The following is a 24,320-nucleotide window of genomic DNA, read 5'->3' on the forward strand; positions in this document are numbered from 1 at the left end:
CTGGGTGGATGGCCACCCCGCAATCCCTTCTCCTCCATTCTCCTCTCGGGATCTTGGGCACGCACACACACGGGCCTGGCATGAGTTTTAAGCCACCAGGTCTGGGACACGAACTGCGGTTGACTACATGGGAGTCCAGCGACATAACCATTACGCTAATTGCTGGTCCCTCCTCAGTTTTCTAATTGTGTCTTAAAAGTTGTTATTCAGTGTGTATGTGTGTGTCTCTCTGTCTCCACAGACATAATTATTTAATGGGTGTCGTAGTCTATTTGTATGTAAAAGTTTTACAGAAGAAATCAACATTTAGCTTTACAAAATTATATTCAAATCTAAAAATCATAGTTGTATACAATTTAATTTAATTGAAAATTTAAAGTTTTCTGGGACCAGCAGTTAGCGTAATGGCTATGTCGCTGGACTCCCACATAGTTGACTGCGGTTCAAGTCCCGAATCTGGTGGCTTAAATTCACGCCGGGCTCATGTGCGTGTATGCCCAAGATCCAGAGAGGAGAGTGGAGAAGGTATTGTGATGTGACCATCCCCCCTGTGGAGTGATTTCTTACTTTCTGTCTCTCTGTCTCTGCTCTGTCTCTTTCTTTCTGGCGAGCCCTTTAGCAAACCCCCCCCCCCCAAAAAAAATATATATATAAAGTTTTCTTTTTGGAATTTCTGTCTGACTTTTTGTTCATTTGTTTTTTTAACTTTTGCTGTAGGGTACCTGTGCTCACTGGTGAGAAACAGAGAGGGAAAGTGAGAAATCACCCCCTGGGGGATGGCCACACTACTAATTACTTCTCCTCCATTCTCTTCTTGGGATTTAGGACACACAAGAACATGCATTTGGCCATGTGGGATCCAGCTGCTTTAACCTCCATGCCACCTGCTGGCCCTCTGTCTATGTTTTTTAATAATGAGTAAAAGTTCACAGAACACATATTTTATTTAGTCACAAAATCTAAGGTGACTTCTTTGATTTTCCACAAACATCTTTCTAGAATGTCTTTTTTTAATAAAAAATATTTTACCTTTTCATTATAAAATTTCTTAGCTTCCCTGTTTTTCATCAGATACTACCTTTCCTCTGAAGAAACAAAGGTACTATAACAAACCTTTTAACTCAACCCTGCTAAGACCCAGCTTTGTTTAGTTCTTTTTAAAATATTTTTTAAAGCAATTTCTTTAAAAAAAAAAAAAGAGAGAGAGAGAGAGAGAGAAAGATAGGGGACCTCAACAGGGTCTTGTTATGCCATGTTCCAGCCCCAGCTCTAGGCAGCTCTGAGTCATGGCATGCACATGCCTGGTGTTGGGGAGTTCTCCGAACATGAGCTGTGTACTTTCCTAGGTGTGTCAGCTTGGCAGAGTATTACATTACTGCTGAGTGGCCTTAATGTAATGTCCTTTGGGAGCCAATGACTGACTCCCAAAACCCACCTTTGGAGGATACATCTTTGGAGTCACTTGGTTGCTTTTTGTACAACAGATTTAATGATTCCTATTCTACAAGATGTTTTTGTTTTTGTTTTTAATTGCAAGCTTCATTATAGGAAGGAATTTGTGTTAATTATTGTTACTGGTTGTCCTATAGCTTTTCACTCCTAAAATCTTTCTGCATTTTTGAATTCTCTTACAATGTTAGAGCTTACTGTGGGATTTGTCATTTTATTTGCCCTGAAAGTTCTGTGTTATTCTACATGATATTTCTGTAGAATGTCCAAAATCCTTAAGAACTTTGCCTTCATTAGGCACCAAATTCAAAGGTAGTTTTCTCCAGATCTTGATTCCAAACTGCAACATTTAGCTTCATCCAGAATCTAACAACATCCAGAAAGAATTCTTCCTAGTAGTAGATTTTACTTTCCATTTAATCAAGGGAATCTAATCTTGATACCAAGATTAGACCAAAACACCACCAAAAAGGACATCTGAACATTTATATCTAAATGAGTGATTCTCATCAAATTAATCTCCTTTGGCATGGTATCTACTTATTTAGCTGCTGCTGCCATTTCTCATGTCATATATGAGATTTGGAGAATATCTTCTATAGTAACAATGGTTTCATTTATTTTACATCAGTGAGTTTTCTCCTTCATATTTTCTTCTCTTTTCTACATTCCTCCTTCCTGCTTCACTCACTCACTCACTCTTTTCTGCTTGACACCATCCTTGCTACTTAGAGTATTTACTGTGATGGAGTAAGTCTAGAGCCGACCAACATCTTAGAATGAGATAGTTATGAAATAAAGTGGATTTGAGTGGTGAGATCATTAGTCTTTCTTATATTATTCTTCTTGTTCTGTGTCTTTGAAATACTAATTTAAGTGGAATGAGTGGTTAAGAAGTGGCATAGTGATTAAGGTTCTGGAATCTTACATGGCTGACAGCAGTTTGAGTCCCAGATCTGACAGATGGAAAATCATGCCAGGCACATGTGCATGCATGCCCAAAAATCCCAAGAGAATTATCAAATAGAAGGGATTGCAACATGGCCATTCACCCGAGGGGTGATTTTTGACTTCCCCTCTCTCTGGCAAGTGCATGTACCCTTTGGCAAAAGCCTAAAGAAAGAAAGAAAAAAAGAGTGGAATGAGTAAAACTAAGATACAGACATAAGTACACATGCTACATGTACACATAAGTACATGATACTGGGCAGCTGTAAGTTGATAATAGGGGTCGTTCACTTAGGGCCGTAAATGCAACTGGCCACAGCATTTCATTCTTTAATTCTTTAATATTCAGTTCCCACTTAAATCAGTAGAGGCCAAAATAACACTCAAGTAAAGACAGACTTTTAAAATGAATCGAAGAAAGCTAATTTGCTTAGCCTTTTGTATAAATCTCCAGGTATTTTTCTCTGCTTTATTGATTCTTATGGTTCTGAATGTTATAAATTGGAGCAAAAATATCTTCATAAGTTCTGAACAACCACTTCGCTCTTTAAGTTTCCTTGTCTATAAAGTAGAGATAAAATACCCTCTACAACAGTGGTTACATATAAAGGGTTCAGAACAACTCTTGGTATATAAGTGCCAGTCTTGTACCACCAAAGTGCCAAAAGAGAATTAAGCTCTACAGAAAATGTATAATGTGTACCTTTCTGCTCTGAATGTGCTGCTACTGAATGATATTCAAGTTACGTTGTTGAGAGATAATAGCAAAGTACCAAACAACATGTATAGTATGTGTAGTATAAAATGTGTGTGTATTCATGTGTGTTTATTACATATGTATAAATGTGATGAGAAGACTACACTTAAATACTGTTAACAGTGGTTATCTCCGTGGAAGGAAATCAGATAGTTGGCAGCTGTTAAAAGTAACCTGCTACACTTTTTTTAGTATTAGCAGTATTAAGTAGTTTCACTATATATATTTTAAGCACCAACACATGGCTTCCTAATTACAGATAATTAGGAGATATCATAAACAATTCTACTTTCACTCTTTAATAAGTCTTGTTGGGACCAGCAGTTAGCATAATGGCTATGTCACTGAACTCCCGTGTAGTCGACCACGGTTTGAGTCCCAGACCCAGTGGCTTAAACTCACACTGGGCGCCTGTGCATGCGTGCCCAAGATCCCAAGAGGAGAAGGGATTGTGGCATGACCATCCCCCTGGGGGTTGATTTCTCGCTTTCTATCTTTCTGGTGAGCGCACACGCCCTATAGCAAAAACCTCTCCAAAAAACAAACAAACAAAAAAGCCTTGTATTTAAATGCTCACATTTGTTTTCATCTGGTATAAGAAAAAGGCAGCTCCTCCCCTTCCCAGTCTATATGCCTAGGAAATGGTTCCAACACTCTTCTGAAACTAACTTTTAGGGTTAAGATTATTATTATTTTTTAAATGTATTCATTTATTTCTTTAATGAGAGAGATGGATTGGGAGTATCCCCAACAGGTTTTCATGCCACAGTTCTCTCAGCTTCTGTCAGCCAGGATCACAGGCTCATGCCCTGCATGCACAGGGAAACAGGGTCTGAACCCAGGATCTTTCCTTGTGGCTTCTGCATTGCAGAGCACTGTGCTACCCCTGCACCATTGTGGTTGGCCAGGAGCACCTTTCAGTCAGCCCTATCTAGGAGTCCCAGTATGCTTGCCTGGAATAATTAAACAGGAGACTCAGAGCTGACCTCTCCTTTTTGGAGTGCTTTGGAGAGATTGTTCCTCCTCCTCTGTTCTCCAAGCAAAGGTAGATTCCTAGTGGAGCTGTGAGTGTTCACTGCCTTCTTACCTAAGCATTTGTACTTCTTAGGGTGTAGCTAGAGCATCATCTGCCCTCAGAATAACTAGGTGGTGTAGTGGTTAAGGCAGCTGGATCCCATTTGGCCAACTTTTCAGTTCAAGTCCTGGGCCCAGAGGTCTGAGACACATGCCAAGCATGTGCATGCATGCCCAAAATCTTGAAAGGAGTAATGTAGGAGAAGGGAGTGGCATGGCCATGGATGATAGGGGGGAACTTTCTCACTTTCTCTCTCTGCCTCTGTTTCTCTTGGGCAAGCACACAAGCCCTCTAGAAATTTTTTTAAATTATAATGACTAGGTAAATGGCATTGAAATTCTAGGGTAAATTTTTTATTTATAGGACTACTTAATTATTGATTTCTAAATTTCCTCAAAGAAATACATTTTAGGGTACAAGTTATTTATTGTAAACCACTTCCATTAAACATCATTTATAAATATTCAGTGTCATTCACTGCAAATTATCTTTCAGAGATAATTTGGGAGTAGATTTGTTCATAATTAAGCTAATTAAAGTATATATTGTTCTATGTCTTGAAATATTTGAGTACCTTCTGTGAAAATCGTCTCATTTTTGCTTTGTTATATTGTCACACAACAGAAAGAAGAAGGAAAGCTTCAAGGACAGCTTAACAAGTCTGATTCTAACCAGTATATTAGGGAACTGAAAGATCAGATAGCAGAGCTGAATCATGAGGTAAGTGATAAATTTTGATCTTCACATATTTCTTTCTTCCTTCCTCTGTATTGTAATAACACTTCATTACTGGTTATAGGACTGACTCTTTCACGTTAACAATTTTTGAGTACTTGATTATAATTAATATTTTAGAAGATTATATTTTAATAAGATTTTTCTGCTCTAATACTGAATATTTTTCTTAAACCTCATAATCATTACCTAATATGACCAATGAATATTTTCAAAACAAGTACTTTTTTTTTTTTATTATAGTTTTACAGTCTTTGATAGTTTGCCTAGGTGTCAAAATTAGTTCAACTAAACTAAAATTTTCCTTATACCTGTAGAATAGATTTGTGGTATTTTCCGTTGTGGGTAGAAGGAAGTCTTTTTACTCTCGTCTTCTTTTCTCTTTCATGGTGGTATTACTGAGATTGCAAAAAAGGATATACTTGCCTAATATCAGTTAACAGATTTCTTAGTATTTGAACGTTCTTAAACTGGCACTACCTTGAATCTGTGAAATTCAACTTAGGAATTTTTTCAAGAGTTTTACTAGGTACTAAACTGAGCAGTTTAAATAATGTAAACTAATGTGTTGGTTAGAGATCATTTTTGTTATCGTGGTTGTAGGTCAGTTTCCTTGTCCTTATTGGTTTCTGATGCCAATGTCTGGCTAAACATGATAGAAAAGCCTATTTCTTATTTTGAATCATTTGTTAAGAAATATGTATTCACAGTGATGAGATTTGAAAGGCTAACATAAACCTCATTTGTTAGGAAAAGAAGAGGAAAGAAACTCACTTTGGTCTCTAGATGAATTTAAACCTCAAAGGAAAAAGTTTAGACATTACCCCTTCCTGATATTACACCCTTCAGTTAAAGTCTGAGTGTTTTGGGTAATACCTCTTAGACATAGTTTAAGAGTAAATTCTGGATGAAGAAGAAACAAAATATGAACACAAAGGATAAATCTTTGATGTCATTCCATTTAATATGTCCTAAAATTCTGGAGATCGTTACTGTAAGTACTCAATTTTGATCTAGGCTCTGACATACACTCTTTATCTATTTACATGTCATTTTTAGTTCTGAATGAAAGAACAAGTTACAAATAAGCATGTTCTAGAAGCCCTTATTCTTTTGAAAAACCTGGAGATTATTCCTTGTGTTCAAAAGATATTCTCAAAAGAAATCATTACTAAAATAAAGCAATCTCCCATAATTATCTTGACACCTAGTGATATAATAAGGAAGTATTATTTAATGTTGCTGAATTAAGAAAACTAGTCTAACAGCTCATAAACATTAATTTTGCCTGTATTGTTTCTTGACTAAAAATAATATTCTTTTCCTCAGGACTGACATAAAATAATTCATAAGAGGTTTAACTTTTTTTTATTATGTATATGGCCTATGAAAGTTTCTTATGTTAAACAGACATGAAAAGTAATCAGCAGCATAGAATTTCCTGTTAAAATAAAGAGCTAGATTTTGTAGGTTAATGACTAGAATAGTTTGTGATGAGATGCTGATTGTGTAATTCAGCATAGCCGAAGTCCTGTGTTTAAATACCACCAGTCAGAAGTCATGGTAGACAGCAGGGAAGAAACTGTAGTGCAGCTGCAGGTGTGAGGTGGGGAATGTAGAGGAGACCAGAATCGACTGAAGGATTCATGTGAGTAAGTTGTAGAAAATAAGAATAGACTAAGTAGAACCAGATTAGGATGAATTTTCAGAGCTAGAAGAGATTAAATTTAATAGATAATATGAAACCATTGTAGATATTCAGTAGAGATTCCTTTTTATTATGTTTTCTGAGCAGATTTTAATTCACTCACCTGTTTCAAAGTTTGGTCACTAAGAAGATAAGTGAGAAAAAAAGTACAAGTTTAAACCAAGATACTAGTTATAGTAGACTTGTATAAAATTACTGTTTTGGACCAGCTCTTTAAGATTAAATTAAGGTGTCACTTTTTTATTCCAGTATTTTCATTCTTTTGATACAGCACTTCACAATGAAAAAAAGAACCAAATTCAGTCTGATTTCTCTAGTTTTAACATTTTCCCATGTGCTAGATTTGTGGAATCTTTGCCTTTCAAAATGAAAATTAACTTTGAAACATCAATGTTATATTTAAGTATGTGGCTGGTTTTTGTACTCTAAATTATAAAGGAAACATTGAGAAAAACTTTGCAGGTTCATCTTCTTGAAGATAAATCCATAATGTACAAATTATAACTGACCATTTAGCACAGTCAACTATTTGAAATGGTGAAATAGGGTAAGCAGGTTATTTGTTAGGAACAATAATTTACATTGTTGGTCTATAAAATAACAATAATAGTTCATATTTATTAAGTTACCATTTTGGGTCAAGACAATTCATATATATTTTATTTTTTAATTTGTAGAGAGTTTTTTTTTTTTTTTTGCCTTAGGGTGCATGTGCTAGCTGGAGAGAGCGAGAGAGAGAGATAAACAGAGAGAGGGAAAGTGAGAAATCACCCCTCCAGGGGTGGTGGCCGGGCTGAATTCCTTCTCTTCCATTCAGGATCTTGGCCTGGCGTGAGTTTCAAGCCCCAGGTCTTCTGGGACTTGACTGCGGTCGGCCAGCCATGTGGGAGTCCAGTGACATAACCACTATGCCATCTGCTGGCCTTTCATATTCATTTTTATTAACTTCTATAACAATCCTGTATGAAGGTGGTATTATCAGTTGCATGGATATGAAAACTGAGACTCTCAATGCTTAAGTAAATTGCCAGACATTATACCAGTAGTAAATGGTTGAGCCAAGATTGAATCCAGTTTGGTCTGTTCTGTGCTGTTTACAGATATTATATTAGATAACATATAATCAGGGACCACAGATGTCATCATGGTTTTATCACTGGACTCCCACATAGTCAACCAAGGTGCGAATCCTGGGCCCAGCGGCTTGCAACTCACGCTGGGTGCATGTGCAAGTGAGCCCAAAATGCCAAGAGGAGAAAGGATATTGCCGTGGCTATCACCCCGGGCAGTGATTTGTCACTTTCTGTCTATCTCTCTGGTGAGCATACATGCCTTATAGCAAAAATCTCTCTCTCAAAAAAAAAAAATCATTATCTATAATCTTAAGAATAGTAGCTAACAGCATTATTTTAGTTATGTTGTTTCTCTCAGAGACATGAATTTATATATTCCAGTTAGTGAATTCTGTAGCTGATCTAACCTCAAAAACTCACTCTCCCTGTAGGCATTACAAATGGAGGTGTACCTTCACTGCTGCTTGCTGTGATCTTTCAACCCCTGCTCTACTATTCCTACCTTTACAACTTGACTAGTTTTTTGTCTGTTTTTATTCCATAAGCAAGAGAGACAGCACCACCAACCACCCTCAGCTTCAGCATACTCCTGATAATGGGCACATACATACCTGGCTTATTGAGGGAGATCTTTGGATATGAACTTGGAACCTCCCCATGTGGGCCAACTTTTCAGAGCATCGCATTTTACTGTTGCGCTATTGTCTAAGTGGCCTGATGACCTCACTAGTTTTGCTTCTAGTATTTCCTTCTTCACATGTAAGTGTTAAACTTGGATTACCTTACCAAAACCTTCACAGAAGGCATTGTGGAAGTCCTTACCATGCATTGGAGAAGACTTAGCAAGAGCCATGGTTAATCTTCCCCTCATCCCTGCCGCTTGTCCCCATGGAAAACAAACAGATTGGAGGCCAGATAGTGGTGCAGTGGTAAAATGTGATTCTCCAGAAGGCCGACTCACATGGGAAGGTTCTAGGATAATGGCCTGAGACCTCCTTGAATATGCCAGATACATATGTGCCCACGACCAGGGCTTGCTGGCACTGCTGAAGGTGTAGCAACGACCTCTAGACGCGCAGAGATGCTGTTTCTCTGTTTGGTCTGTCTCTATCTGTGTCTCTGTCTTACTCACTCATGGATTTTTTTTTTTTAAAGTGAGGTAGGCCCTGTTGCCTAGGGCTAAAGAATGCCAGACCAGATCCTACATGACTGACCATGGTTTGAATCCTGTGCCAGGTGTACGTGCGTGTGTGCCCAAAAATCCATGGAAAATGGAGGAGAAGGAATTGTGGCAAGACCCCACCCCATTGGGGAGGTGCTTCTCTCTCTCTGGCAAGCACATGTGCCCTCTAACAATTAAAAAAAAAGGAAAAAAAAGAACCTTGATCTTAATTTCAAGTGCTTTCCTTATCCCATCCTTTCGCACTTCTGACCCTCCCACCCATCTTATCATCAGAGCACCTACTACGTTCTAGGCAATAGGTTCAGAACTGAAGATAAGGAAGAGTGAAACAATCTATACCCTCAAGGGCGGTGTCATAGTCTACAGTGGAGATAAAAATACAAATCAAAGTGCAGTGCATAATAATGGAAATTGCGACAGTATGGATAGTAATTACCACTCTTAGCAGTTGCACTATGTCAGAAACTACCAAATGCCTGAAAATTATGTATTTCCCCAATAAATAGCTTTGTGCATTTTTATAATGTCTTAATAAAATAGTTTTATAATGTCTTAATAAAATAGTTTTAATGTGCTTCATGTTTTAAAAATCCTGGAAAAGTAATTCTAGTTCTATTTGCTTAATAGCTTTTTTTTTTTTTTTTTGAGAGGTTTTTGCTGTAGGGCACATGCGCTCGCCAGACAGACAGAGACATAGAGACAGAAAGTGAGAAATCACCCCCGAGGGGTGATGGTCACGCCGCAATCTCTTCTCCTCCATTCTCCTTTCGGGATCTTGGGCACGCACGCACACGCGCCCGGTGTGAGTTCTAAGCCACCGGGTCCGGGACGCGAACCACTGTCAACTACATGGGAATCCAGCAACATAGCCATTACGCTAACTGCTGGTTCCCGCTTAATAGCTTTTCTGTGTTGAGCGCATTTTCCCTGTTTTTACTGCATATTCTATGTGGTAGCTGCCAAACCAAGTATAGATCCTTTTAATAATTTTTTTCTTGAGACATCTTTTGCTGTAGGACGTGTGTGCTCACTAGAGAGACAGATAGAGACAGAGAGACAGAAAGTGAGCAATCATCTTCCGGGGGGATGGCCATGCCGCAGTCTCTTCTCCTCCATTCTCCTCTCAGGATTTTGGGCACGCACGCACACACGCCTGACTTGAGTTTTAAGCCGCCGGTCTGGTATTTGAACCACAGTTGACTACGTAGGAGTCCAGTGATGTAACCATTACACCATCTGCCGATCCCTGGAATAATTATTTTAATCTGTATAATTATCCTGTAAAAATCTCATTTTATAGTCTCAGAGAGACCTTGTCCAAAGTCACATGACTAATAAGTGGGCAGAAGCTGGAATTAGGACTTTCCGTCAGACTGCAGTGCATTAAATTGGAATGAAGTAAAACTAAACAAATTACTTTTTAAAAAGAATTACTTATTTAATTTTACTTACTTTTATCATCATTACTTTTTAAAATTTGCTATAGGGCACATGCACTCATCACAAAGAGAAAGAGAGAAAGTAAGAAAGCCAGCTGCCAGGTCTGGGACTCAAACCATAGTTGAACATGTGGGAGTCTAGCGCCCTAACCACCATGCTACCTGCTGGCCTCGCAAATGGCATTTTTTGGGGGGGGAGGGAGGTTTTGGCTATAGGGCACATGTGTCCTCACCAGAAAGACAGAGACAGACAGAGAGACAGAAAGCAAGAAATCATCCCCCGGGGGGATGGCCACACCGCAATCCTTTCTCCTCCATTCTCCTCTCAGGATCTTGGGTGTGCACACACATACACCCAGCGCGAGTTTAAACCACCAGGTCTGGAACTCGAACCGCAGTCCATGGGAATCCAGCAACATAGCCATTACGCCAACTGCTGGTCCCGCAAATGGCATATTTTTAAAAAGAAATTAATAGAACAAAAACCCTTTAAATTATTTGTATTCATTAAATCCCTTCTGTGTTCCAGATAGAACTAAGGAAATTTGCGAATGTTACAAAATAGCAAACTAAAATTTTGTGAGAAAAAGTAAAGAAAAACAACTGTAGAAATATAATATAGAACTACGATTGAGACCAATACAAAAATACATACCACAAAATTATCTATATAGTTCTTGTAAGTGGATCTCAAACGTGGCTCTAAGGTTTACGGCAGTGAACATAGAAGGGGAAACCTAGTCACTTAAATGCTTCAGAATGTTTATATGATAAAAAGATAAAAATAAGCCATTGAGTAGAAGAGCCATAACTATTTAGTCTGATAGTAAGGCTAAATTGCACATTATCCACTGCATCTTCATGAAGAAGCTTAGTATTAATTCCCTGGTTATTATCCTCAACTTCCTTTACAACAATGTATTTATAATCATAGAAATTGAACAATGTAAAGAACAAAAACTTAAAAAATAAAAATTTTGTGTCAAAGAGGTACAGGTTGAGCATTCCTCATTTGAAAATCCAAAATCCTTCAAAATCTGAAATGTTCTTGAATGCAAACATGACTATGTAAGTGGAAAATTCCACACTTGACTCACACTGGGTCACATTCAGAACTCAGTTTTGTATAAAATTATCTTCTGGGTATGTTTATAAGATGTATATGAAACATAAAGTTCAGGTTTGCAATTGGGTTCCAACCCGAAGATATCTATATCTTTATGTAGATATAGGATTCCCAACCTATATTAGATACAGAAAAGTGCCCAAGTGACACTAGTTTATGACTCAGTTATTTAGCACAAAGTGATCTCACTGATGTAACTACTACCCAGGGCCAAGGAACCAGACCCCACAGCTCCATTCATACTTTGCTCCAGCCACTACTCACTCCCTCCTTCTCAAAGGTAACCATGATCTCAACTTCTAACAAAATAGTTTAAGCCTTTGAACTGTGTATAAATGGGTTCTTACAGTATGTATTTTTGGGGATCTTGCTTTTGTTCTCCACCTTTTGGGGATCTTGCTGTCATTTTCTAATGTAGCTGTTGTAGTTTCATTGCTATCTAAGTTTCCTTTGTATAAATACACTATGAGTTATTATTTATTCTACTGATGATATAAACATTTTTAAGATTGGGGAACAATAGCAATTAATGTTTGGATTACTTTCAGTTTGGTCTAGTAAGAATGTTGGTGCAAGTGATTATGACAGTTTACACTCTAATGAGCCAGTGAAGAAAGTTTTTCCTTCTTTTCTTTAAGCCACTGGGTCCAGGACTTGAACCGTGGTCGACTACATGGGAGTCCAGCAACATAGCCATTACACTAACTGCTGGTTCCTCCTTTTCTTTTAATAGTTTTTTGTTTTTTGTTTTATTTGAGAGGTTTTTGCTATAGGGTGCGTGCGCTCGCCAGACAGACAGAGAGAGACATAGAGACAGAAAGCGAGAAATCACCCCCCAGGGGGGATGGCCACGCCGCAATCCCTTCTCCTCCATTCTCCTCTCGGGATCTTGGGCACGCACGCACACGCTTCCGGTGTGAGTTTTAAGCCACTGGGTCCGGGACACGAACCGCAGTGGACTACGTGGGAGTCCAGCGACATAGCCATTACGCTAACTGCTGGTTCCCCTTTTAACAGTTTTTTTTGCCATAGGGCACATGCGCTCACTTGAGAGAGAGGCAGTGAGAGGGAAAGTGAGAGATCACCCCCCACAGGGGGGATGGCCATGCCTCAGTCCCTTCTCCTCTTTTCTCTTCCTGGAATCTTGGGCATGCAGATACACGTGCCCAGCATGATTTTCTTTCTTTTCTTTTCTTTTTTTTGGGGGGGAGGGGAGAGGTTTTTGCTATAGGGCGTGTGCACTCCAGCCAGAGAGAGACGAAAAGCGAGAAATCACCCCCCCCAGGAGGGATGACCACGCCACAATCCCTTCTCCACTCTCCTCTTGGGATCTTAGGCACACATACACACATGTGCCTGGCGTGAGTTTTAAGCCACTGGGTCCAGGACTGAGGTCGACTACATGGGAGTCCAGAGACATAGCCATTATGCTAACAGCTGGTCCCAACCCAGCATGATTTTCAAGCCACTGGGGCTGGAACTTGAACCACAGTCATGTAGGAGTCCAGCGACATAACTGCTATGCCATCTGCTGACTCCGAGCAGTGAAGAAAGTTATCGTTCTGCATGCTCATCAGCTTGTGGGATTGTTAGACATTTAGACATTATGTGACTATGAAGGGTTTTCTCATTATGATTTTAATGTGCATATCTCTGCTTACTAATGAGATTGAGTACCTTTCCCACAGCCTCAAAAACAGTATTGGCATGTAGTAGGTACTCCATTAAAATGTTTTTAATAAATAAATGACATTTGTGAAAGACTTTGTAGATAATATAACATATAAGCTGTGGTAAAAATGCCAAGAGAGCCAGCAGGTGGCGTGGTGGTTAGGGCACTGGACTCTCACATGATTGACTGTTCAAGTCCTGGACATGGTGGCTTGAGAATCACTCTGGGTATGTGTGTTTGTATGTATTCAGAGTCCCAGGAGGAGAATGGAAGAGAAGGGATTACAGTGTGGCCATCCCTCTTGGAGGGTGATTTCTCTCTTTCACTACCACTCTTTAAAAAAAAAAAGTTTAGAAACTTACTTATGTGTAAAAAACAGTGGAAAGAACATTCCAGACAGAAGAAATAATTAGCACAAAGACCTTAGAAGAAAGTAAAGTGGGCTTCTTGAGAAACCACAGAAGTATTGCTGGAGTGTAGTGGAGGATGTGAAAATGTTGAAATAAGATTAAAGAGGTAAATGGGGTCAGAGTATATGAGTAGGGGAAGAGTATAGTCTCCCTCTTTTCTCTATAGGGACACATCCCAAGACCCCCAATTAATACCTGATACTGCAAACACTATATATACTATATGCTTTCCTATACATAGATACCTTTTGTAAAGTCTTAATTTATGAATGTGATACAGCATGAGATTAACAACAATAACTATAATAATAAAATAGAACAGTTATAGCAGTATACCATAATGAAAATTATATGAATATGCTCACTATCTCTCTTACTCTCAAAATATCTTACTGTTATGTACTACCCCTTCTTCTTGTAATAAAGAAGGTGTAGGCCTGGATGGCATGAGATTTCATCACAATATTAGAAAGGTTCACAGTTTAAAATTGTTTACTTCTGCAATTTTCCATTTGATATTTTCAGACTGTGGTTAATCATGGACAACTCAAGTTACAGGGATGAAAACCATGGATAATGGGGGACTTCTGGACAGTGCCTTGTAAGCCAGGATATATAGTTTGGATTTTATTCTTAGCATAATGGGAGCCCTTTGGATGATTTTAAGCAGTGAGTGATGTGAGTCCTTTACCCTTCCTGCTGTATAGTGAATTGATTTTAAGAGAAAAACAAGAGACACAAGGAAATTCATTAGGAATCTGTTACCATAGTCCAGGTAATAGCAAAGATGGCTGAGAAGGATGGAAGTGGAAGTAGTGCAATGTGGATGTATTAGGGGACCAGCAGATCGCATAATGGTTATGTCGCTGGACACCCACATGGCTGACCATGGGCCCTGAAGCCTGAAATTCAAGCCGGGCACATGTGCTTGCATGCCCAAAATTCTGAGAAGAGACTGGAGGAGAAGGGATTGCAACGTAGCCATTCCCCCAGGGGGTGAATTCTTACTTTCTGTCACTACCTCTCTGGCAAGAAGCACATGTGCCCTATTCCAAAAGTCTCATTAAAAAAAAAAAAAAAGGCAATGTGGATGTTTTCGAAGAATGTTTCTTTAGTAAGAGAAAGTAGTCAGTGACTCCAGAGATTTTTGGCTTGACAGTTATGAGTGCGTGGTTGTTTGGTGCCACTGACTGAGATTAGGGCAAGGTAGAAAATCAGAAGCTCTGTCTTATTCATGTTAACATTGACATTCCCTTTAAACATTCAAATGAAGATGTCAGGTAGGCAATGAATATGTGAATCTGAAATTCTAAAGAGAGGTAAGGGCTAAACATAGGTGTAGTAGTCAGTGACTATATATAAATGGCATTTTTCATAGAGAGGGGAGCCCAGGAGCAGGTTCTGGGGCACTTCCAACCTTTAAGGTCAAGAAAGTCAGCAAGGAAGACCAAAATCACCTGATTTAGCCATTTTTCTGTCACTAACAACTGAATACCACACTGGGTAACTTGTAAAGAATAGAGATTTGTTTAGTTCACAGTTATGAAGGTCTGAGTTCAAGGAGCTGCAATCTAGTGAGGATCTTATTGGTGGGGGCTGTGCAGATCTTAAGACAAGAGGCAAGGAATTATGTGAAAATTAAGAGAGCAATTTTTAGGGCAAAGATGACCAGAAATCAAATCAGTGTGTGTGTGTGTGTGTGTGTGTGTGTGTGTGTGTGGCTGGCTGGCTGGCTGGGTAGATGGATAGATAGATAGCTGTAGACAACATGTAAATAAAACCAACTTACTTCCTAGGAATAATCATTGTATTGCTTCTGATACCCAGAAGGTGTTCTGTCATTCTCAGTTGGAGAGATGACTTTTTAAAAAAATAATTATTTATTTTTAATTTTATTTTCTCATTCATTTATTTTAATTTGACCAGAGAGAGATAGAGAGAGAAAGTGAGAAAGCAAGCTACCAGGTCCCGGACTCAACTGTGACTGGCCACGTGAGAGTGTCCGGAGCCCTAACCACCACGCCACCTGCTGGTCCCCGAGATGACGTTTTTAAGTTAAATTATTATTTGTCACAGGAATCTTCTCATAATTTCTGCCAATTAAATAGGCAATTAGATATTTGAGTAACTAAAAGTAACTCAAAGCTCTTACTGAAGCTTAGTTTTGAAAATGTTTATATGTGAATATACCTTAAGTTTTTATATTCTGTTAAGTGTATGTACACAAGCAATCAATTTATTTAAATATCAACTAAAAAGTATTTTAAATATCTTAAACATTCTTTGTGCAGTTTGTTTGTTTAGTTTTTGCTGTAGGGCACATGTTGTCATGGGGGGGGAGAGAGAAAGAGAGAGGGAAAGTGAGAAATCACCCCCAAGGTTGGATGGCCGTATTACATTCTCTTTCCTTCCACTCTCCTCTCAGGATTTTGGGTACACATGTACATGCCCCAGGCATGCTTTTTAAGCAGTCGGGTCTGAGACTCAGGCTGCCTAGTTGGCCATGTGGGATCCAGCCACCTTAACCTCTGAACAACCTGCTGGCCCATTTATAGAGTTTTTAATACGTAAGCTCATTTTATTATTAAACCTGAATTTTTGAAATAGTGAACTTTTAGAATTAAATGAAGTATACCCTTTTGTATTCTTTGAATCTTTTTGCTTTCCCCTGCAATTTTTAGAATGGTATTTTTTATTTACATTCAATCATTGCATATGAATCTTTTTCCTTTGCCCCTATATTTTTCATCTTAAATTAATAAAATCATTTGAACTTGATTTTTTTTAGAGAAAGATTTTTACTATAGGGTGTGTGCACTTGTCAGAGAGGCAGAAATCACTCCTTAGGGAAGATAGCCACACCACAATTCCTTCTTCTCCATTCTCCTCTCATGATTTTGGCATGCATGCACACGTGCCCAGCATGAGTTTTAAGCCATCTGTCCAAGGACTTGCACAGCAGTCGACCACATGGGAGTCCAACGACATAACCATGATGCCATCTGCTTGTTCCTGAACTTGAAATTTTTTTTTAACTTTTTTTTGGAGAGATTTTCACTATAGGGCGCGTGGGCTTGCCCGAAAAGCAACAGCATAGAGACAGAAAGTGAGAAATCACCCAGGATGGTCATGCCGCAATTCCTTCTCCATTCTCCTCTCGGGATCTTGGGCATGCACGCACACGCGCCCGGCGTGAGTTTTAAGCCACCGGGTCCAGGACGCGAACTGTGGTCGACTACGTGGGAGTCCAGCAACATAGCCATTACGCTAACTGCTGGTTCCCATTGAATTTTTTTTTTAAAGCCATTTTAAGAGCCATTAAACAGGGAGTAGGAGTTGGTAGCTTAAACTCACGGTAGGTGCATATGCGTGCATGCCCAAGATCTCAAGAGGAGAATGCAGGAGAAGGGATTGTGGCATGGCCATTCCCCCTAGGGGGTGATTTCTTGCTTTCTGTCTTTCTCTGTCTTTCTGGCTAGCGCACACACCCTGTAGCAAAAACCTCTCCCAAAAAGAAAAAAAAAAAAAAAGTTGTTCAGCAGTGATGTATGAATTAAAATGATGGGCAGAAAACAGCTTAGTTGTTTGTTTCTGTAGTTTTAGCAGCTATTCTTTCTCTTTATTTTGTGCCTAATGCATTTTGGAGAGTTTTTGACTGTATGTTTATTCTTATTGCCTGTTTCTGATAGTCTTCATTTCCTTTTAAATATTGCAGAGCTCTAAGTATGTTACGTAGTTACAGAGTGGTACCCAAGAATAGAACTGACATGCTTACCACAAACTATATTGATAGCAACAGTCTGCTTCTGGAGGCAGAAATAAGAATCAAAAGTAGTGTTTTTCTATTTGTACTAATGGCTGCTGGTAATGAGTTTAATTTTTAAGAAAATCTTAATGTTTGAGAAAAACTTTAGTGTGTGAAGTTACAAGCTTTCATTTTATTTAAAGTACCATGCAGGAGCACACACAGGCCTTAGGACAAGTAAATACTTTTTCTGTGCTACTCAAAGAGCCCATGTGAATCATGAGAGATTATATTTGGACTCCTGTGAAAATTGATTTAGGCCTATTGAATGAAATGTTTAGTACTGTTTTTTTGTTTTTTTTTTTTTAACTTTACATCAGTCATTTACATTTTAAAAATTCATTCTTAAATGACTTCTTGAAATGAGTAGCCTCCTTCTGTGTTCCATTTTGTCTTGAGTAAGCAATGTATCTTACTTGGAGCCACAGATTTTAAAAAAATTGTTGTACTATGGACAGTTTTTTAGTGACTGTAATAATATCACAGTGTAAAATGTAAAATAGTTAAAAATCAGATTTAAGATTCATATATATATTTTTTTTTTTTTTTGGAGAGGTTTTCGCTATAGGGCGCGTGCGCTTGCCAGACAGAGAGAGACAGAGACAGAAAGCAGGAAATCATCCCCCCCGGGGGGATGGTCGCGCCGCAATCCCTTCTCCTCCATTCTCCTCTCGGGATCTTGGGCACGCACGACACGCGCCCGGCGTGAGTTTTACGCCACTGGGTCCGGGATGCAAACTGCGGTTGACTACGTGGGAGTCCAGCCACATAGCCATTACGCTAACTGCTGGTTCCCTAGGATTCATATATTTTTAAACCAGATTTGTTCTGAAAATTTATCTGTTGGAACCAGCAGATGGCATAATGTCTATGTTGCTGGACTCCTATGTAGTTGACTGCAGTTTGAGTCCCAGACCTAGTGGCTTAAACTCAAGCTGGGCATGTGTGCATGTGTGCCCACGATCCCGAAAGGAGAATGGAGGAGAAGGGATTGCAGCGTGACTACCCCCATGGCCGGGGGGGGTGGTGATTTCTTGCTTTCTCTCTCTCTGCCTCTGTCTTTCTGGCAAGCGCACATGCCCTATAACAAAAACCTATCCAAAAAATAAAATAATAATAAAATTTATCTATTGTAGTTTTTCCTTTGACAAGTGAGGAAGCTGAGGTCCTAAGAGTTAAGGGACTTACGCAGTTAGACAGCTAGTTAGTAGCTGAGATGGAACTCACACCCAGGCCTTCTGGTTTCTGACCTGCTATATCCCACCACCCTGTTGTAATCCTGCTGGCTCATCTGTCATATAGTAAACATAGTCGGAGTTCCTTGAAGGTTTAAATAAAAATGAATTATTTCTGTCCAATGAGAACCCAATATCTAGTTAGAAATCTACTCTTACCTTGTATTCTTTACCCTTTTTTCTACAGCACATTTTGGGCTTTTTTTTTCTCTCCAAGACTGGGGAACTTGTCTGACTTGATTCTCAGGTTTTACTTTAGTTTCAGTGAATGCTGTTAAAATCTTAGCTTTTGAATATTAGAAATTAACTTATAAATTTTTAAAAATGTTGAGAACACAGGCAACTAAAATTTCCTAGACATATTTGACATTTCTAGAAACATTCCCTAAACAAATGTGACACTTGTAGAAACTAAATAAAAATACTCCACTTTATATGTACTTCTTATTTAGGAAAGAAAAGCTTATCCAAGGACATAGATTAGCTTAACTATACAGTATGTTCTGTTTGAAGAGTTTCTGATTAAAAAATATTTTTTTATTTATCTATTTGTTGTGATCTTTCAACTTGCTGGGTCTGAGACTTAAGCCACAGTCGGCCTTTGGGAATCCAGCACCCGAACCACCATACCGTAACCTACTAGTTCCTTAAGAGTTTGTAACTTACCTGGTAGCCGAATTTCAGCAGTTGTTTCAAGACTGATTTTTTAAAAATTTCTGGCATTATATATCTTTCCAGTCATTCCTTACCTCCAAAGAGAATACATAATATATCACATTTGGAGAAAAACTTGAATAATTCTATGCAGGATGCCTTATCTGATTCAAGACTTTTAGTCCACGTTCCAGTTTTATGTTATATTCTAAAAAAGAGGGCATTCTACTCAATTATATACATCTGCTGAGTCATTGGAAAAGTCATGATGCATTTTTGCATAGAAAAACAGAAAAATATGTCATAATTTTCCTGATGACCTAGTATATATCTCATTTCTTCTAAAGGTAAAAATTTTTAGGGCCTGCCAGGTGGCATGGTGGTTAAGATGCTGTACTCCCACATGGCCAACTGTGGTTCTAGTCCCAGATCTTGTGGCTTGCTTTCTCACTTTCCTGTGCACTCTCTGTCTCTGTCTCTCTCTAGTCAAATTAAAAATAACAACGGTAGGGGACCAACAAGTAGCATGGTGGTTGGGTGCTGGATACTCCCATGTGGCCAACCACAGTTCGAGTCCCAAACCTGGTGGCTTACTTTCTTACTTTCCCTCTCTCTCTGTGTCCCTCTCTGATAAAATTAGAATAAATGAATGAATAAATAAATAATTTTTTTAAAAAATAATAATAATAATAATAAATTTTTTAAAAGATAACATTTTTAAACTTAGTAATAAAAATATGTGCTTCTAAAGATGATAATTTCGTGAAGTAGTATAGAGTTGACTCTTCAGAGCATGATCAAAAAGATAGATCTTGTGGTGAGGTAACATAATGAAACTACTTAGAGAAAAAAATCAAAATAAAAAACAAGATGAAGAAAACTATTAGATTTAGCCAAGAAGTCTCTTAGGCATATTAACTAAGGTGAGATATGCCTCCAGATTGATTTAAGGAATTTTGAGGATAAATCTGGGTAAGCAGCCAGTTTGGAGCAGAACCAACCTAAAACTGAGAATTTGGATCTGATACTAAAAATTAAAGAACAAAATAAATATCCTTAATGGATATTTAACACTGGTTAAGGGCCAGAACCAGGTGGAACTGTGGAGTCAGAGACTTGGATGTTAAGCTGTTTAGTTAAATGAGATTTTCCCATTATGCTAGACACTTTGAGAAGAATAGTGTTGCCTTACTCTCATGGAACTTACAGTTAGGGGAGGAAAAGTAAAAAAGTTAATCTGATAAAGACTATATGGTTGGCACTAATAGTACTTAATAGTTTAGAAATTGGAAATACTGTAACACTTAATATGATTTGTTCTCATTAATGGTTGTTACATTCTGCTTGATGCTCAGGAATAAGCTAATTTGTGAATTCCTTAACCACAGAGATTGTGTTTTATTCACCCTTATATTTCTTAGGGTCTTTTTAAAGTTCTGGCATAATATTGTGAATTTATGGATTCAGTCAGTTCTTTTGGTGTTCAAATTTGGCCAATGGGAACTCTTTCAAGCTAGCTCCAGTGTCTTCCCCCCCATTGCCTATGATCCTGGTGTTTTTTGTTTGTTTGTTTTGTTTTTTTGAGCCCTTCTGAGTTTTCTGGTACTGTATTACATATATAGTATATAGCCAGATTTTAAATGTGTAGTACTGAAACAATGTTTATTAATATTCATTGATGTATTTAGTAAGAAATGGTCCTAACAATTTCTCTGTGATGATTAGAATGGAAATACAAGTCATAAGAAACCACTTCAATGGAAACTGGAAGTCAAGATACACGTTGGTTTATGAGAAAGAAAGACAGATCGTAATAGCATTTTTTGAAGGAAATGGAGCTATGTATAGCAGGGTTTATAGTTATTTATAGTAGTTCTTTTTCTTCATAGTTTATTTTTTATACATTCAACCATTACAGCTTGTAAAATGAATTTTCCTAGCATGAATACATGGTGTATTAGCCTAGTTAAAGGTATTGTCATACACAAGATCAACAGATAATTTTTCCATTTTTGTGTTCCTTAAATATTTTGCTTCTTTCTGTATTTCTTCTTAAACAGATTTAATTCAATAAGGAAGGATGAGCCTTCTTTTCAGTTTTGTGTAAACTTTTAACATGACTACAGTATTTATCAACAGTTAGAGTAATACTGATAGAATGTACTTGGAAGTTTTATTCAACTTGATATGGAATAGTAACATGAGCATAGTTTTAAAATCTTGTGAAATTTAGTACTCAAGATTTTCAAGGCTTGAGTATTCATTTTTTAAATTTCTTCTGTTCATTCAAAAGGTGGTTATCCCTACAATTCACCTGACTCCTGATTTCTCCTTTCATTATTATGTCAGTACTCCTGAACACATAAAATGGGGAAGGTGGGGAAAAATAAATAGCTGTTCAGTTTATCTGGTTCTTAAAAACAGTTCTGGGTTTTTGTTTATTTTAAATATTTCAATAAGGTTTAGTCTTCTTTCCAGATATTTTTATACCTTTGTTCTTTATCTTACCACAAGTGATTAAGAAACTATAATCTTTTAGAACAGTGGATTTAGAGTCAAGAGACCTAGATTCTAGGTTCATCTTTGCCAGTGGTCAACAATGTGACCTTAGGATGACAATTCACTTTATATAGTCATCCAGTCAGTGAACATTTGAAAATCTTTTAGTTACCATGCATGCTTATACCATGCCTCAGTTTCTTCTTCCCAAAGTTATTTATACTAAAAGGTTGGTAGTTTGTTTTGTTTGTTATGGTATTGCCAGTGGATGTGTGCATTCACCAGAGAGAGAAACTATCTTCTAATGGGGCATGGTCATGCTGCAATTGTTTTTCCTCCATTTCTCCATCCCATCGGTATTCGGGGCATGCAAGCACACACACAACACCTGGCAAGTTTTTCAAGCTGCTAGGACCAGGATTGAACTGCAGTCAGCCATGTGGGATCCAACTTTCCGTATACAATGCTTAACCACGGCACTGTGGGGCCAGCCTGTTAATAAATGGTCTTTAAAGCCCCTTGTATCCCAGTGGTTTGCTAGGTATTTGGCAGCCATAGTTCCAGCTGTTAAGGAGTTCAGACTGGTAGGGAAAAGCAGTCACTGTAGGCAGTGCTATTTTGGTGCTATGACCTAGAAAAACATTTCAGGAAATCTCTTTGTCATGGGGCTGCCTATATTGTGTATTAGAGGAGGAGTAGAAGATAGCCAGGAAAAGGGGAGTCGAAGGATGTTTCAGGCAGAGAGACTTACATTCAAAGGTTTGGAGGCAAGTAAAAAACTCACAAAGGGCCCAGAAAAGGTAGCGCATGCTGCTGAGACGCAGTGCTCTGCAGACCAGGATCACATGGGAGGCCTTGGTTTGATTTGCAGTCCAACCTAAAGGCTAGGCATAGCAACATGTGTCTATAAATCAGGAGGCTAAGGTAAGAAAATTATGATCCCCTGGCTGGCCTGGACAAAAAAGTGAGACTGTGTCTGAAAAAGAGATGATCATGACAACAAGGCCATTACCTTAAAACACACACACACTAAAAACAAAAATTCACAAAGCAGACCATGAAGAGCGCTATAAAAGTAGGAGGGAAATCAGTGGAGAGGAACACCTACCTCTGAAACCAGAGCGAGAGAGACTTCTTTTTGTTTTTAGTGTGTGCTACTGAGAATAGCATTCATAGAGATTGATTTGATGGCTGAAAGTAAGGCTTTCTTTATCAAATGAGGAAATCTGTCAAATACAATCTGCTTCCTTGATTATATTTTGAAAACGTTTTGAATTATTTTCCTTTTGAGGTCTGGGTCCATATCATGTGTTTCAGAGCCAACTTGAATCTTATCAGACTAATTTAGGTATTCTGTTGTTGTGTTGTTATCCACTAAGCTAATGCTCTATCTTATTAAAGATAAAAGTCCAATTTCTTCAACTCTACTGGAATTTTAAAAATATAATCAATCACATTAAAAACATTATTTCTTTTGGATCAAGTAATTCATTTTAAAGTGCTAGTTTTTAAAAGAAACAATGACAATAGTATCAATAGTTTTCCAGACTGAGAATGTTGGAAAGTATGTTCCACTAATTTACTAAGTGTCAATTAAAAGTGAGTTGATAAAACATAACTAGTTCTCTCAGATTTACAAAACTACATATTTTAAATTGTGGTTGGGAGTCTTTAGAGCAGTAAATCATGTGCTTTTTCATGAACCATATCTCACAGATGCAGTTGGTCCTGAGATAATCAGATTTTTACTCCCCACAAGCTGGACAGCTGAAAATGTCATACCAATAGTACGTGTCAGAGAGTCCGTGCTTCTCTGCTGCCTGTCTGATTTAAGTTGTTGTGGTCAGTCTGAGGAACCTGTGATATGATAAGATAGCATTCATGAGGTCATGTGGTTTGCAAGTGCCCAATCTCAACTGAGCAGCTTGTACACGCCTCAGGAGGAGGAAGAGGAGTATTGACCTTCTCTATTTGAAAGCGTATTTTGTGTTCAGTGACAGAAAGTGTGGGAATGTGGGTATATGTATTTATTATATATTTTAAGTATTATTTTTTCCATCAGGACTTATAGTTTCTGAAAAAAGTAAATACTACAGATAAAGTCATCTCCTTTTACTTATTAAAATACTATAATGTAAAGCATTACTTTTTTTTTTAAAAAAAAAAGAACTTTATTTAACTTTATTTATTTATTTTAATTCAACCAGAGAGGTACAGAATGACAGAGAAAGTGAGAAAGCAAGCCACCAGGTCAGTGACTCGAACCACAGTCGGCCATGTGGGAATCCAGAACCCTTAACTACCACGCCACCTACCAGCCCCAAGCATTACATTTTTTATTGCAAATATCTACCTATTTAAAATTCAGGTATAAGAGGTAGCTACCATTTCTTTCTATTGACAAAAAAATGTGGATTTAGATTGTTGGATTTTTTTTTTTTTTTTTAGTCAATTCAAAATGATGTCTTGGGGCTGGCAAGTGGCATGGTGGTGACGGGCGCTGGACTCCCACATGGCTGACCACAGTTTGAGTCCTGGACCTGGCAGCTTGC

At 38.2% G+C, this 24,320-nt stretch overlaps 1 protein-coding gene across 5 annotated transcripts in view; it reads left to right on the plus strand.

The window, feature by feature from the left end:
- EVI5 (ecotropic viral integration site 5) overlaps positions 1–24,320 on the plus strand; it is a 201,932-nt gene that overhangs the window by 147,294 nt on the left and 30,318 nt on the right. For all 5 annotated transcript variants that reach the window (XM_006140145.3, XM_027770450.1, XM_014586566.2 and 2 more), the window contains one exon: positions 4,854–4,949. In XM_006140145.3, coding sequence (XP_006140207.1) covers positions 4,854–4,949 — 96 coding nt within the window. The remainder of the gene's footprint in view (positions 1–4,853; positions 4,950–24,320) is intronic.

Source organism: Tupaia chinensis, unplaced genomic scaffold (assembly GCF_000334495.1).
Source record: "Tupaia chinensis unplaced genomic scaffold, TupChi_1.0 Scaffold000023_1, whole genome shotgun sequence".
NCBI classification, from domain to species: domain Eukaryota; kingdom Metazoa; phylum Chordata; class Mammalia; order Scandentia; family Tupaiidae; genus Tupaia; species Tupaia belangeri.